Here is a 16,456-nt window from a genome sequence, read left to right as displayed (position 1 = left end):
AGCTCCTCGTTCATTTGTTTGACACGTTGCTGAAGTTGTTCATTGTGTGTGCTGAAATTCATGTTGGATTTCTTCAGCGATGACACCAACTCCTGGTTCCAAATCAATCTCATAAATTATGCAGCAATGTACACCTGCAAATTTGATTTTTCGCTTGAGATTCTCTTCAGTTGATCATCCAATGTACGCAGCTCTGTGAACAAGGAACAAAGAGAATCAAAAGAATTAGAATGAGACCGAGGAGAAAATCTGATTTACGCGTCTTCAAGTCAGTATTCTTTGACTCTAATTCGTCGACACGTGACGCGTTTTGACTGTATTCTTCAGTCACGTGCGAGATTTGCCTTCTGAACCTCTCGTTCATGGTCTATTCGTAAAGATAGCTCAAACCAAATGTGCATAGGAAAATTGACCTCTACCTTCAATTCTTCCTTCTCCTTCCTCAGGCTCTGGATTTCACTGTGTAGTCTGAATTCTATGAGAGGCAGAATAGCATTTTGTTTGTCATTCACCGTGTGCTTATCTCCCTTTGCTGCTCCAATTTTTGTTCAATGTCTTCTCGAAAGCTTGAGCTAATAAAGCAGGAATCAGTGAAACATAAACGATTGTGCATTATGAGCACTTGTCTCCCCGAGCTTGGTTCTTCACTTCAACCAACGACTGTTTGAGCGTTTGAATTTCAGCTTGATGAGAATATTGATCTCTTTGTAACTCCGCAATCTTTGCACATGACGTCAGAATAAGTTAGAATTAAGCGATTAATTGTCACCTTTAGGGACAATGAATGACTGATTTCCTTCTCAGCCATCCATTTTGAGCTGAAGCTATCAGACTTTTTCCGTTCAACCATCAATTCGTCCTGAAGCTCCTTGAGATTCTTTTTGTGCTCATCACGTTCTGCGTTGAACTTGTACGAGTAAAACTCTTGTCAAAGCAACCACCAAAAAAGCAAACCATAGACTTCTCCTCCTCGATCAGATTATGAGCTGCATCATGCTCTTTGATCCGCTCTAGCAAATCTCCAATCTTTTGATCCTTTAGATCAACCTCTGCCTTGAGGGTGTGCTGGAAGTCCTTCAGCCTGTGGAGGCGCGAATCACTACAACTGCAGAACATATCGAAAGCTGACCTTTCGATTTCCAATCTTGCTTCAGCAAGATTGTTTTCAGTGATCCGTTTCTCCTCCATACACATCTTGATCTGATGGCTCAAACCTCCACATTCTTCCCTCATCAACTTTGCAATCTCCTCTCGCGCCTTCTAAATGTCAAACACAAAAAACTTTCCTTTTCACACCTGCTGCTCTCTCTTCAGACTGTCTTGAAGGAAACGGTTATCATCTAACAGCAGCTTATACTACAATGACAGTCAAGCGCTTCAACGCAAAACAATCGTTCAGCTCACTCTATTTTCATACATTTCTTGAACGCCTGCTGTTGGGGAGCTGGTAATGGTTGTAGAATACCTTTTGTCATATCAGGGATACGCATGTATAATTGCAACAAGAAGAACCTGGGCTTTGCATCTTGAGATTGGAGGGCCTCAGCATCAATGTCTTTGGCAACCCCATTCGGTACACCCGAAACTCTCCAGCTTTTCTCAGATTCGATAGATGTCGTAGGCGATATTGGACTTGAGAATGAAGACTGATCAACAGAAATGATCACCATTGAAATCACACAAACACTTGAAAATACTCGTGGTGCTGTTTCAGGAAATATGAAAGACTGCTTGGACAGGTGTGAGTAGCACACATCGACTATAATAACACGCACTGGAGGAGGCGGTTCTTTCACAGGTTGGCTGCTCCCGGCAAGAAGGTCTGTCCTGATCCTTCCGTCAATCTCGAGGACGGCAAGAATGATTCTCTGCATGAAGAAATCTAGAACGATTCTCTGCATGAAGAAATCTAGAACGATTCTCTGCATGAAGAAATCTAGAACGATTCTCTGCATCAAGAAATCTAGAACGATTCTCTGCATCAAGAAATCTCTCATCTTTCACCTGCTCTTTCCCTTGTCGTCCTGAAGATACATCTCACAAAACGTTTACAAGAGAACAAGCAAAGGCGAACCAGAAATGACTGAACAGGCGCTGCTGGAGTCGGTGAGGCTTGATGTTGGCCCTACGACAATTAGCAATCAAGCTTTGTTGCATTAATTTTCATGGATGTTCGGCTTGAAAGCACTGAAGATTATTCACCTCGTGTGAATCTCCCATATTTTTTTTCAGCTGACTTTGTTCTCGGACACGAAATATTTCCTTCCTTCAAACACAAACAAAATTGTCAGCAATGTGCGTAGACTTCCATCTCAATCGTAGAAATTTGCAGCGAGCATGATTTAAGGATGTTGTTATGATCTCTCGTGAAAATTCAATTAAATGTCTGGGATTGTGACTCTGAAACAATGGTACAGCTGCCTTTGGTGTGTCAGCGTCTCTCCTGCCTCTTCTCTCCCTTGATCTCATTTTGGTTTCCCTTGTCTTGTATTTGCCCAGCATGCTGCTGACCCTTGTCACGGGCACCGTTCACGGCCCATGGGTTGAGCATCGGCAAGTCTCGTGATCACCCTACCCCCTGAAATGCCCACCCGACCCTACACGCCAGCCAGTACGGTAGTGACATTAGGGGTTGAGTGTGTAGGGTTCAGGGTTCACGGAGATACTGGGCCTCGGCGAACTAATCTCGGACAGAGGCCGGAAGTCCGATCCGGCGGGCGGGCTCGGAACTTCCGGCGCGCCGGGCTACCATCAGTTCTTTACTCAAAGTTAAGTTAAAAATCAGTAGGACTATCAGGCACGACGGGAACACCGCCCGGCACGTTGCCACCCGGCCGGTTTTATTAAGTTAGAGTCAAGTTAGGGTTTACGGGTTTAGGGTTTAGGGTTCAAGGGTTTAAAAAGCCGGGCTTTCCGAGGCTGAGTGGCGCCGGGGTTGCCCCGGGGCGGCCGGATCTTATCAGTTTGCCAGACCGTAGTAAGCCCGGCCCCGGGCCTGACCCGTTCTTCAACGTAGTACTATGACAAGACTGCCAGGCTGATCATCCGAGACCTGAGTCGAAGAGCCGGGCCCATGCCGTTCACAAACCCATGTGCAGCCCCTAGCAAATCTGGTCTTTTTTTTCCTACTTTTTTTGGGGTTCACATGGGGTCCGTATATACACTCCCTGTTGACTACCCCCTGTTTTCACCGATCAAAGGCCCCCGAGGGGCAGAGAGACTGGACATAAGCGGGGTGGGGTGATTTGAATTCCTCTGGCGTGGAACCCTTCCCCCGCCTTGGTTTTAGACTGAGGTACTGCAATTTTAGTTTTACCCATCACATACATGGTAGTATAGATTGTACTGTATGAAAACATATTGGTACAAAAGAGAGGTTTCATGGTACAGAAGTTCCCCCCTCCACCACCCTACCCCCTTTTTATCTCCTCACAGAGGATATTTGAATCCACAGAGAAATCCCTCAATGCTCACTGTTCTGAATACTCACTGTTATGAGCATCCACCAGTCATTTATGTCGCATGACGTTGCTTCCTCAACAGCATCCCGTCACTGTGCGCTGGAGGAACGGGCTTCCTGGCAGTCTCCTCTCCATCAGGACTCGTCGGAGATTCTGTTCCTGGAGCCGCCCCCGGTGTTCGGCCTATGCATACTAGAGCGGACAAGTACGTGCAGCCGGGGTGGGAGCTGGAGAACGCTATCAGGGATGCGACTAGGCTGGCACCAAGAGCTGAGGAGGCTAGTCGTCCTCTTCTACGCTGGCCATGGGATGAAGGCAGGAAGGGCCAAAGAAGACGACCTGATCCCCTGTGAGGTAGGGACGATGGAGACCGAGGAGGAGGTAGAGGACTACACTGTGACTCTCAGTCTGTTTCCTTGTTGTCATCGATGCCTGCAGCCCAAACAGCTTCTTTGGGAGGAAGCTATTTCGAAATTGAAGAGAAGGAAGACGTCAGGGGTGTTGCTTTCAAGTTAGTCAGATTAATCGGACAAGCGAGACTGCTGCAGTCTTTCTATTTGCACAGCATGATGTCAGGGCATGTGGGCGATCAGTTTGTACATTTCTACGAGAAATATGGCATTCAACTAGCCTGACTATTGAACATGTCGTGCATCGAGCATCGACATCAACTTCAGGGAAGAGATGCATATCGAGCTGCTGCCATGATCGGGAACAGCTACATTGGACTCGGAGAAGAAGGAAGCTGCTACTGCATCTAACGGGCAACTTGACCATGTGTGGGATATGCACTGTCCATGCGGTAGTCACTGATGGACCTTCACGAAATGCAGATGACAAGAAGAAATTCAACAATTCGGTTCGAGCACACTTCACTTTGTTGTGGCAGCTCCTTCAAAGTAAATTAAAGTCGCGTTCAATCTGGATGCCTCCAAATCTCTGTGTGAAACGTGCACAATCGTACCATTCTTTCGAACTTGAAAGAGATGCATGTGTATTGCGTCCTCTAATTTCGTTTTCAATTTCGTTTCAAGGTGACTGTCAGTGCGCCCTCGAAATATAACGAACCTGATCCAGGTTCTATCATGGAGGGTTCATCCTTGAAAGGCACAGGAAATTCTCTGTTAATGACAGGATTCTGTAAGAGTGATGTACTGATGGTCCAACTGCACTGGCCTTTTCATCCGGGGTTTCAAGAAGGGCTTCCCACGTTTGCGAAACCAATTAACAATACTACCGTAGTCCTAATCTTGTGCAGATCGATGTTGAGACGGAAGAAATCAGTTTGTTTTCTAGTGTTAAAGAAGTTGACATTCTTCCTTTCCAATTTCGGATGATTCCACTTCGAAATTTCCCATTGACATCAGTAAACCTCACACCATGACATGGTACCAGATTGAATGACATGTCTAAACCTTCAACGTGGTGTAGTAATTCAAAGTGCACAGAATGATCGAAGGCATTTGCTGCAAGGAACAACGGTGCCCCTTGGATGTATCTCATGCGAATGAAGAGGATCAACTTGTTCTCTTGCTCCAATCTCCTCCTTTTGGCAATGCCGAGCGATGAGGCAGCCCTTGACGACGGTGGCCGCCCCGATTGCGCCGCCATTGTCCGTCAAGGCAAGGAGGATTCAAGCGCAACTGGTATTGAAAGTAGTACCATAGGGTATGTGTCGGTACCGTACTGTACTTTCCGTAACTACCGTTAAAATAACTTGTAAAGAGGATTGTTGAAATAAACTAAAACAAATGGGTACTATGAAGTGGGGTCTCTAACTCATTTATCAAAATAGCACGCCTAGAAAAAAAAAAGACCCTACCGAAAAATCTAAGTGCCAAATTAACGAACCTGAGGCCTGAAAGTGAACGGCACTGGTGACCAGCCTCTGACAGCCGGGGAGGCTCCCCGGCGGGCTCGGGCCGGGCGCGGCCGCACCGTCCACCCGGCGTTCAGAACCCTGGCGGCCCCGGCGGCCCGGTCTGCCGCAGCGGCCGCCCTGAGCCTGACTTATTACGGCCCGGGTGCCAGTTCACAGTTAAGTTAAAAATTAGTACGAGGACCGTCCTGACGGGCTGATGCCCCTCTAAAAATATTATTAAAAACCCCTGCTTCCTATTCCTTCCTTACGACCACAATATCCTGCAGTACAATCTCCTTTATTGACTGAAAAAGAAAGCCAAGCCGGAGCAAACAAATCCAAAACCGTGCAAGCGAAACCGTATGCAGTGGTACGACTTTCCTAGTACCCCGATCGTAGCAGTAATTTTCTGCTAAATCTGCCATGTCTGCTGCGGTTGGTGCAAAGCGTCATGCTGACGGTAAGAGGGTGCGTCTGCCTGTTGAACGCCATCCTGAACCTGTTGGTGTAGACTACGACGAGTGGTGCGATCAGATGGCCGCGAAACTTTCAAGCGTCAACCGCCATGCTGCGCAAAGCCTTGCTGTCAACCTAATAGAAGGTTCTCATTCTGTGCGACAAGCTCATGAAGTTGAGAGCAATATCGATCATCGTCCACGAAACAAGAGGTCCAAATACACCCGCAAGTCTTGTGCAGAATGCAAGCTGAAGAAGCGGAAGTGCAGCCAAGAAAGGCCTTGTGTGATGTGCATCATGGCAGGAACAAGCCACAAATGTCTGACAGAGTGCAATGTCTCGTTGTCTACCAGCATCTTCGACGCACGAGAAGCTTATTTCCCAGATGCTTTTGCCCAAGAAGCGTCTCTGCGCGCATTGAAAGATACCTGCGCTTTCAGCGGTGTGAACATCAGCCTTGTACGCCCTCTGTGGGAGCTGGGCTTTGACGTCTCAATGCTCTTCAGAGCTTTCAAGCTCCTTCCGCTCGACCTCAAAGTTGCAGTGGATGAACTAGTTGAACTGATACGCGAGGGTCTCACCAAGAGCTCGATACAAAACCCAGCATATCAGGCTCTCTTGACCCATCAGAGCGGACTGGGCCGAGTGAGCAGATTTCAGCAGAACGAACGAGCGAAGATGTTAGAAACGTTTAATGCAGGGGCATATGAGGAGGACATAGCCTGCTTTGATACGATCGCAAGCAATGATCGATGGGGACATGGACGATGGTTGTCAGTCGAGTTTGACTCGAATTTGAACTGCAAGAGATTGAGGATAGGAGACGAGATGTCGGACCTGTTCGGCTGTCACCACACTGAGATCCTGTCTCGATTCTTCTGCCACGACCTCGTCAACTCGATGAGCGAGTATGAGCTGTTGGTTGCGTGGGTCTCATCCATCTTGTGCTCGTTCAACGCCCAGTCGATCTTTTACATCAAGGTGGAGCGACGCGGCGGTCCAGAGCAAGAAAAACGCATGCTTTACTTGAAATGCTTCCTTGAAAAGAGCTGGAATCATGCTGGCATACACTCCGGCTATACTATTGTCTTTGAATCAGCTTCGCCCGAATCCTACCACTTGTACAAGAACAGATTCCTCCCTCCCTCAATGCAGCAGCACGACCCTGAGAAAGCAGCAAAAAGAGTAGCCATTGCCAGGGAGTCTATCGTATTCATGAGGAAATCAATCACTGTAGGAGAGGACAGGCTTTCCCACTTGGCGAGTGTGATCAAGCATTGTATGGCGGACGTAAGGACGCATCATCCGCTCTTTGTGAACGAAGGGGCAGGTCACTGTGCAAGCATTGAGCTGATGGTGTAGCAACATTGATGCGTGCAAATCAAACAGTCGGTCAGTTGAGGACTTGATTTTTGTGCTCTAGTGCTTCCTCAAGAATGTGTATTTATTCTTGATCAGTTTACTCGACAGAAAGCTATCCTGTGTGCTAAGAGAAAAGCATCTTCCTCATTCAACCTGCAAGAAGGAACACAAGGGGCAGTTTTTCGCGCTTCTAATACCTTCGCTCAGCGTGTTTTGGACTCTGGCTCAACAACATCCATGCGAGTTTTCAGAATCTGAATTCTCCCAGGACATTGCATGTAAACAGTGAGGAGGATTTGAGTCACAGTAGCATCTGCTTCTCGTACAAACTCTCTTATTTTCTGTTTCATGTTCTTCTGTAATTCTTCTCACTGAGTCTCTCTGATGGGGAATGACAATGGAAGTAGGCTTTCATTTTTTCTGGCTTCCCTTCAGAGTTGAGGTATTCATAGTATTGCCCTATCAACTCGTACTGTATAAAGTTCTCGATGTCTGGGGCGAGCCTATGCACTTTCTCAGGAGTTACTGCTGTAATCATCAAATCCCGAGGCTGATTGATTGGCGGCCATTGCAAGCGGTATGGCAACATTTGATAACCTGATTCGGGTATTGTCCAACAACTGAGCGATAGTGCACTGAGGAGTGAACAGATGAGCAATGAAGCTAGATTTGTTTTTGCAGGGTCCAAGTTGGATTGCTTATATTTCGAGGTCTGGCTCGTGCCCGTCGTACAGCAATGAGTAAACATGTGTACCGGTTTGTACCAGCCTCATGCTTTCATTGTATCAATGTGTTGTACGTACGTCTACGACCAGTACACATCTCGTCAGCGTGCGTAGCCTCATGCGACTACTCGCATGATGCTGCCATCACACCCTGTCGTTGACCCACTGGACCAGGCCCGAGGCTGAGAGCTTCGAGCTTTCTCCCAAAAGCTCAAGCTGGGACATCGTATCATGCCGTATTAGCTGCCATACGAGTTCCAGGACGAGTTTTGGCATTGCCGTCGTGCCACTGACGAGTTTCTCCATTACCTGTAGCAGAGGCTCTGCTGTCAGTGTCTTGCAGTGCTCCAGCAGTCGATGGACTTGCCTCGTGTGTAGGTGGTCAAGTGTTTCATATCGCTGCTGAAGTCTGACAGCATCTTGTCACTTCCGGCGTTCACCATATGTAAGTTGACCCATCGAACCAGCAGCTCCTCTTTGGGCAGCTTCAGCAGGGTAGCCAGATCTTCCCCTGGCTTGAGGAGGAGGACGAGCTCTGGGTGCTCCTTGAGGGGAACTTGCTTTTGAGAATCTTGACGATCTGCCAGATAAGCCCGAGAACAAGATGCGGCCGGCCACGCGAAGATGATATCGATGACGGGATATTGTGGATGATGGAGGCATTCTGACACGGGGTTGTGGAAGATGATGGTCTGCGCCTCCAACCTGTACGAGCAGCAGGTCCATCAGCTGGACAAGCTGCGCATCGAGAACAACGAGCTCAAGGATGATAGTCCGGGCCTCGAGATCCCGAAGGCCGTGGCGCTCTGCATCGGGATATAGAAGCATAACAGTCTCCCTATACAGGAGGACACTCAGGTTGCTGGGAGCTTTGAGACAGGTCCCTCGTTGTCTTGCAATTGGATGGCAGGATGGTCACAGCGTCAACTGGAGACGTTCATCGAGGAATGCTTCAACGCAATCAAGAGCCTGCCTCCTACCTTCGCACTCCTTCACTTCTCCGGCCATGTCGTCGTACATCGCAGCACAGGAGAACTTTGGCTGGCTCAGTACTTTCATCATCGTCATCATCATCGTCGTCGTCATCTCATCATCATCATCATCATCATCATCATCAACAACAACCTTCTCATCATCACCATCTCCATCATTGATCTTCTCATCGTCAACTTCGTCATCCTAATCTCAAACATTTCTTGTTCTGTTTCATTCATTTTGAGATTTTCCAGGAAACTTACGGGAAAGACATGGAAACGCTTCACAAGGAGAGCGAGAACATGTAGCATCAGAGAGTGAGGGGTTTTGTTCTGACCTCTGTGCTAGAAAGGAATAGCTGAAATTTGCGATAGAAAACAACGACCTTCTCGAGGGACAGGTGGAGAGGAAGTCAGGATTTGATCTGATCTTATCATCAACTGAGAAGCTCACAGAGAGTTCACGGAGGAGCGAGACAGACTGACAGCGCAAGTAGCTCCGGTACAACAGATAGCAGATGAAGTTGAGACCCAACGATTAAGAACATTGAATGCTTCAGGGAGCAGATCAAAGGTTAAAGAGACTTCGGGAAAGAGATCAAATATACGCCCGGCTGTCAGAGAAATCATCTAGGTCAGGTAGCAACGGGCCCGGCGTTGACTGACACTTGGTCCTGTTCCCCCCCCCCCTCTTCCGGATCCGATTCCCTCCTCCTCTCGGACCCGCGCCTAGGGGCACTGGCTTCGAGCTCTACGACGACCTGCGATTGCCTGTTCGTGCTCGCCAAGGCTCTCTGCCGCGGAGCGACGGGCTTGGAGGAAAGAAAGGCATCGTCGGAATAGAAGGGGGAACGTTGAGGCAGCTGCTGAGTTGATTGCTGATTAGGAAGCTAACTGAGGTGTGGGAGCACGGGCCCCAGCCTGAGGCAACTTGAAGCCGCTGAGCCTCGGATTGCCCCGGCCCGGGCCGTCGGCGGCCCGGCCGGGCCGGACCTCATAGATCTTCAGGCTGGGCAGGCTGGATCTTTCATGGGTGGGTCATACATTTATGTATGGGTGGGGTTGCATCGATGGGTTCTGAGTACCCCTCCATGATATGGGTTTTTATGGGGTATTTACATTACAGTAGGTAGGGGTCACGAAGCCAGCCTAGGTAGCCCACAGGGGTGGATGGAGGATGAGAGCGGCAACGCCACATGCAGACGTGATGCATCGAGAGCGACGAGGAGAGAGGAAGTGAGGAGAGCAAAGATGATGCTGGAAGAGAGCAAGAAACTGAGTGTGAGAGAGTGATAGAGTCAGGTAGATCGTAGACAGGAAGGAGGGAGCAGGGAAACTCAGATGGGAACTTGGGGTGCAAGCAGGGATGGAGGGGATGCACGCGCTTGCCAGCATTGAGAGAACAGGTATATCATACGCCTAGGGCCAAGCTCGTTGCCTCTCAAGTAGGTACCAGCACTCACTCGACTGAACGTACCCATTGAGCCTTTCAAGCAGAACCTGGGCTCAAGGTGAGGAGAACACCAGAGATAGGAGATCATTGAAGCTCGTCAAGCCATGGAACAGACCAACCCCGCAATGTCGTTGTACTCCAGCGCTTGCCAACTCCCTTGTACTCACTCTTTGTTTAGCGGGAACAATGCATATCAGTCCACTTACGTGTATGGAGGGACTCAGCAGGTAAGATTGATCTATAAATCCTGAATGCCTTGCACAGCAAATATGAAAGCGAGTTTGTGACATGTTGATTATGGTGTAGGCGTATAACCCATATGATGCTTACAATCAAGGAGAAGCTGCGACATTTCAATGGCCAGCAAATTCACAATCATCGTAAGTTGCTCCATTTGTCATCACACTCGCTTTGATTTGATTTGCTCTTTGCCGCTCTGCGCAGGGGTGGCGAAAATCAAGCAAGCTCCATGCAGGTCCTCCTCCTCCTCCTCCTCCATCCTTCGACGTATGTTCTGATTTCCTCGATCACAGCAAAACTTCCAGCAGCAGGCAAGTTGGAATGCCAATGCCAACCAAACCACCGCGTACAACCAGACTGTGAGACTTGTCTTGCACACTTGATTGCGAACAAGTCGATGCATATTCACGGATGGTGCAGTATGCTAGCAACCAACCGGTACAGCAAGCTGCAACCCCCCAGGTTTCCGGGCAGCAGCAGGTGATCGTGCACTTGTCCCTTGTCTGGGAGCTCACCGTCACCCTCCAGGCACTACCTGCTGCTGTCCCAGATCCCAGTGGATATGGCACTTGGGAACCTGCGACTGATCCCAAGACTAACAGAGTCTACTGGGTCAACCATGCTCTACAGAAAACTAGCTGGGATCCTCCTGCGGCTTCCGCACAAGCTTACTATCAGCAGAACCAATACGCTTACGGCTATCAGTACCCTGTATGCTACCATCCATTCTACTAGTACCCGTCCATTCTTCTTACTTGAGCAAAGCAGGCGGCGTATACAGCTCCCCAGCAGGGATACTATCATCCCGGTGCTTACAACCAGTGGCCCTACGCCCAACAGGCAGCAGCAGCACCTGCTGCACAAGCAGCTCAGAAGGCTGCGGTACCAGCCATGACCATCAACGCTAACGCAGCAAAAGCCTTCAGCTGGTCCGCCCCGAAACCGAAGGCGAAGCCCGTCAACCCGCAAGAACAGTTCAAATGGAGCGATGGCAGAGATTATGGGGACAAGTCAGACAACTATGACATGAATTTCCCTTCCCTTCACGATGCAGCCGCTTCAGTTGCCAGCAAGCTAGAGGCAAAGCAAGCGGAGCAGCAGTCTCAAATTAAATCTCCTGCGAAACCAGCAGTAGCCGCAGAACCAGCAAACGTTCAACATGCTCCTGCTGCAAACCAATGGCCACCGAAACTCCAGGTACACGGTAGACTAGACATTGCATGCTGTTGCTGATTTCTGCCTTTCGCCAGTCGTTTGTGCAGAAATGCTTTTCGGCATGTGAGAATGAGTACGAGAGAACGTGCATGGCTGGTGCGCTCAAGTCGATCGTTCAAAATGCGGAGAAGAACAACAGGTTGTGGGTGACTGACTGGGATGCTCAGCCGATTCCCCGCGTGGCAAACGCGAGCGGAAAGACGAAAGAGAGTCAAGAGAAGAAGTCTGAAAGCCATGCACAGAAATCCAAGAAGAAGAAGCGAGGAGGTGTCATGGCAGACATCGAGAATGAAGCTGAGAAGGAGGCAAGAGAGAAGCGGCATCGACGCTTCATCGACATGGAGAGAGGATACGTCCCGACGGGGGGAGGTGCGCATGGAACTGACGACGATATCAAGTTCATGTCATCAGAGGCAATCGTGGGCACTTGCATGGAGATGGAGAAGCAGTACATCCGACTGCAGTCGATGCCTGACCCCTCTACTGTTCGCCCTGAACGCGTTCTCGTGAAATGGGCTGAAAGGCTCAAGGTGAAGTACGACACGGACGAGGCTGACTGGGAGTGGATTTCGGACCAGTTCAAGGCGATCAGGCAAGATATGGTCATCCAACACATCAGGAACGCAAACTCGGTGCTGGTATACGAGTCCAACGGGCGGCTGGCGATGCTGGAGCACGACTTCGGTGAGTTTTATAAGATCCAGAGTTACTTGATGGGGCTGTACGCGGACACGCGAGCAAAGGAGAATGAGGTGAACAGGCTTGAGTGCATAAGAGAAGTTTTGACACAGAGAAGGCGGAGTTTATGGCGTACAGGCTCTTCTACTGGATGATGCAGAACAACACAGTGGACATGGTGAAGGACATTCGAAACATGCCGATGGAGCTCAAGGTACCCGATGCTTGAGGAGGTCCACCTTGTCACCACAAGTCTCACAGACACATCCTTACGTCTCTCACGCGCTCAGCTTGCACCGAGCTCTAGAGCTCTCGGATTACGTCTCCTTCTTCCGCCTGTGAGTTAAACCGTCTTGCACCCACGCCTTGTCCTCTTCTCACGTCCGAACTCGCAGGTTCGCCAAGACGCCAAACCATGGAAAGTGCATCGTGTGCATATTGCGCGACAGGATGAGGAGCAGAGCTCTGCGCGTGATCCTCCGCTCCTACAAACCCTCGATCCCGCTGGACTTCCTGCGAGATCAGCTTGCGTTCAAGGTCAGAAGTGAGGTAGACGGGCAGAGCTGATGCAGAGAAGCAGGTGAAGGGAGAAGAGGAAGGAGACGAGACGGAGGAATGGTATTCTTTTCTTAAAGAGAACTGCGTGGTGGCGGTGGAGGGAGACGACAGTCAAGTGGACGTCAAAGCGACGTCAGAGGCTCTTTCCTCCGCCGACCGGAACGTTTAGGACTTGATGGGTGACCCGATTGTGATTGATTTCTTGACTGAAGTAACGCGGATGGACGGGATGGAGGACAGCACTGAGAGCTTAAGATGAAACTTAAGAGATCATCTCGGTTGGAGCTGGAGAATCTGGAAGTGGAATGAGTAGTCGAGTTTCTTTCGAACTGACCTTGACAGCGTTCAGCATGGCGTCCTGCTGCGGCCTCGCTGGTGGAGAGGAAGCGCCGATGGTGTCGAAGAAGTCAGAACCAGCAACAAGTGCGGCAGGGAGGATGCGGCTAGAGGGTCAGGTCTAGGACGAGGAACAGGAGCAGTCGAGAATGGAGGGGAGCAGAGAGAAGCAGAGGGAGGGAGGCAGGAGTAGGAGTAGGAGCAGGAGGAAGAGCAGGATAGGGAAACCGTCAAAGTAAATAGGTTTAGTCGAACTTCTTGATTCGGGATTTGAAAACATCGAGTTACGTTGAAGTCGTGAGTGCTCTTCCTTCCTCCCTCCCGCTCGTGCTCGTTCTCTCCTGTGTATTGAAGCACATCCTCGATCCTTCAGGCTGCTGAGGCAAAGCACGCGTCCCACTGCCTGGATCAGAGTCAAGGTGATGCAGAAGGTTGTTGGCGAGGGGAAGAAGAAAGAATGGAAGGAGAAAGGGGCAAGAAGGGATGAGGAGGATGAGGGTCAAGCAGAAAGAGGGTTGTACTTGCAGCGCACATCTTGTCCCTTGAGGACGCGCATGATTGGGGTGAAGGGAGGCAGCCCCTTGCTGGCGATGAAAGCCTGCGCTTTGAGCATGCAGCATGCCTTCTCCTGCTGCGGAGCTGCGGAGCCGACGGACACGAAGATCTTAGTTCCGCAGTTTACCAGCATGACGTCATCGTCGGCGAGCTGATCTGGGCGGAGGAGGCCATCAGCGACCTTGACGAACTCTAGTGAATCGTCCTCCATGCTGTACAGCTCCACCACCCGGCAGCTCTCCGTGTCTCGCTTCGCGTGCTCCACGGGCCCCTTGACTGAGCAGCCGATCTCACCTCCCAGCATCTGCCAGAACTCGGGCTCATCCTCCGCATCTACACACTTGCAGCGCCCGTTCCTCTCGCCCTCCATCTCCTTGGCTACAGTCGCCGCCTTGTTCTTCTCAAAGGGATCCGACTCGTCGCCGCGGTAGATGAACACCTTGCTCCCGCTGTCGAGGAGGAAGCAGTCCCCGCGGTTTAAACTGTCCAGCCCCATCGCCACCTCCGAGCACAGCATGACTCCAGCTTCCCTCCTCACCCAGAACAGCCGCGGGCTGAATTCCTGCTGCTCCACCTTGCGAAAGCCGCTGGCATGCCCGCCCTCAAGGATCTGAATGCTACCAGGGCAGACACCACCGGAGCCAAAGTAGCTCCTGCTCCAAGGTAAGAGGAGAGAGAGGATAAGAGATGCAGAGAGAAGCGGGATGACAGGACGGGGAGTAAGTGAAGGAGTGAGGGGAGTAGGAGGAGTTAGAGTAGTAGGAGGGTGAGCAGGAGCAGAGGAGGAGGAGGGGCAAGGCAGAGGCAGGGACAGAGGTCTAACAGGAAAAGATCAGACTCGTAGCCTTCCATCTCCCGATACTGCACTGGAGCTCCGCCCAGCAGGTCGTCTAGCTCGACAGTCTTGTACGCGGCTACCTGGACCTGCAGTCAGGAAAGGGGAGAGGAGGAGGAGAGAAACAGACCCCGTACTCGTCTGCCGTGCTCTCCGATCCAATCCAATAGTGCACGTTCCAGCGAAGAGAGTCCGCTGAGAGCGCGTGAGGAGCGAGGTAGGTAGGAAGGGATTTAGGGGAGCAGGAGGGATGTGAAGGAAGTCAGCAAGAGGGAGCGGAAGAGGAAGGGGACCGAGGTGGAAGAGCAAGAAAGGAGGGAGAGGAGGGAGGGAGAGCAGAACAGTTGATTACTCTCGGAGTCTGTGTACGTGTAGAGCAAGATGTATGAGTCGCCTCTGTAGAACTTCCTGTGCCCAACATGTCATGGAGCGTGTCATCGACAGCCAAGTCTTTGGGGAGAAAGGGAGAAAGGGAAAAGGATAGGAAGAGGGAAGGGAAGAATTAGACGGAGAAAGGGAGGGATGGAAGAGAATGATGATGAAGAAGAATTGAGAAGAAGCAGGACTGGTGAAGTTGGGGTGAGACAACGAAGGAGAAGGAGGGAGGGAGGGAGGGAGGGAGGGAGGGGAAGGGACAGGGAGGGAGGGAGGGAGGAGTAACGTAGAAGTCAACCATGAAGAGCTCTACAAAGGCAAAGCTCATGCAACAATCAGGTCCTACAATCAAGAACAGCAAACTGTAGACATGCACATACAGAAAGTTCATCGATCGGACCCATAGGAGAGACAGGAAAGAATGATATGGGAGCGAACTACCTGTAATCTTCTGCAGGCACTCTCTTGATTCCGAAGTCAGGGTTGTCGTTTTCTGTTCGACTGTCCACGTCCTCCATCATTATTTTGAGATCTTCTCCCTCTCCCTCTCCCCCTCTCTCCCTCTTCCTTCCCTCATGTCCCTTGCTTCCTCCTTCACCTGTTCTCGACCCTCCAGATCTCAAGGCCAGGTTTGCTGCCAGCCTGGAGACGGGGATGAGCTGATAGCAGACAAGACTCACTCACATTCTCCCACTCCTTCTCCGTCTTGGCAGCCTGACAGTCCAGCGTCACTCGCCTGAAGCCTCCTCCTCACTTTGCTCACCATCATGCGTTGAGCCTTGTCAATCGAGCTGCCGATATCCTCAACATTAGAGTCCGCTGCAGAGATTGTCAGATAGCGATGAAAGCACACCTCGCTAAATGTCTACATGTCTTCCTTCTTCTCTCCTTCTCTCTGCATCCTCACGTATCTCATATCCTCTCACTCTCCTTTATCTGTCCACTTTCCTTACATCTTATAGTTCTTTCCACCACTGCATCTCTCCAGTCTCCCTCGTTTCCTCTTTTGATCACCTCCACTATGATTTGCTCCTCCTCCTCCTCCTCCTCCTCCTCCTCCTCCTCCTCCTCCTCCTCCTCCTCCTCCTCCTCCTCCTACCGATCGTATGCTTCTTGGCCTTGAGCATGGTGTGCTGTAGATTCGTTAACTTTGTGGTCAAGGGTCGCCAGCAAACTAGCTAAAACGCCTCTGAACTAAACCTGGCCGGCTCCGACTGCAGTCTCTTTACTCACCAGCCTCGGAAGTTAGTTCAGTGACTGAAAATATCAGTTCGAGGAGGCTTGACCCTGACACTGTTGCACAGGCCATACGGCGAGAAGAGAACTGAGACAGTGAGAACCAACCTTCATGTTGCCGATTGCTGTACCTCAA

General features: G+C 50.4%; 5 protein-coding genes across 5 annotated transcripts; 2 read left to right on the top strand and 3 right to left on the bottom strand.

Annotated features, from left to right (window-relative positions):
- Positions 1-612: 612 nt before the first annotated feature.
- Positions 613-1,670, bottom strand: GUITHDRAFT_118487 (hypothetical protein; the record flags this gene model as incomplete). The annotated part of the gene is made up of 7 exons (XM_005822289.1): positions 613-720; positions 770-859; positions 955-1,081; positions 1,130-1,257; positions 1,297-1,356; positions 1,405-1,465; positions 1,513-1,670. 7 exons carry the CDS (start codon positions 1,668-1,670, stop codon positions 613-615), a joined length of 732 nt encoding a protein of 243 aa, XP_005822346.1.
- Positions 1,671-6,490: 4,820 nt separating this feature from the next.
- Positions 6,491-7,636, top strand: GUITHDRAFT_155523 (hypothetical protein). The gene has a single exon (XM_005822288.1). It carries the CDS (start codon positions 6,607-6,609, stop codon positions 7,138-7,140), a length of 534 nt encoding a protein of 177 aa, XP_005822345.1. The 5' UTR covers positions 6,491-6,606; the 3' UTR covers positions 7,141-7,636.
- A 558-nt stretch (positions 7,637-8,194) lies between these two features.
- Positions 8,195-8,873, bottom strand: GUITHDRAFT_146564 (hypothetical protein; the record flags this gene model as incomplete). The annotated part of the gene is made up of 2 exons (XM_005822287.1): positions 8,195-8,570; positions 8,785-8,873. 2 exons carry the CDS (start codon positions 8,871-8,873, stop codon positions 8,195-8,197), a joined length of 465 nt encoding a protein of 154 aa, XP_005822344.1.
- Positions 8,874-12,148: 3,275 nt separating this feature from the next.
- On the top strand, positions 12,149-12,992 carry GUITHDRAFT_79908 (hypothetical protein; the record flags this gene model as incomplete). Its single annotated transcript, XM_005822286.1, has 4 exons — positions 12,149-12,499; positions 12,544-12,639; positions 12,687-12,763; positions 12,821-12,992. 4 exons carry the CDS (start codon positions 12,149-12,151, stop codon positions 12,990-12,992), a joined length of 696 nt encoding a protein of 231 aa, XP_005822343.1.
- Positions 12,993-13,818: 826 nt separating this feature from the next.
- On the bottom strand, positions 13,819-16,211 carry GUITHDRAFT_146562 (hypothetical protein; the record flags this gene model as incomplete). Its single annotated transcript, XM_005822285.1, has 9 exons — positions 13,819-14,527; positions 14,698-14,798; positions 14,840-14,904; positions 15,062-15,117; positions 15,526-15,577; positions 15,683-15,743; positions 15,769-15,798; positions 15,848-15,903; positions 16,184-16,211. 9 exons carry the CDS (start codon positions 16,209-16,211, stop codon positions 13,819-13,821), a joined length of 1,158 nt encoding a protein of 385 aa, XP_005822342.1.
- Between the last annotated feature and the right edge of the window lie 245 nt (positions 16,212-16,456).

This window comes from Guillardia theta (assembly GCF_000315625.1).
Source record: "Guillardia theta CCMP2712 unplaced genomic scaffold GUITHscaffold_128, whole genome shotgun sequence".
Classification (NCBI taxonomy): Eukaryota; class Cryptophyceae; order Pyrenomonadales; family Geminigeraceae; genus Guillardia; species Guillardia theta.
Note: the sequence above shows the minus strand (reverse complement) of the source record. Positions and strands in the feature narration are given on the sequence as shown.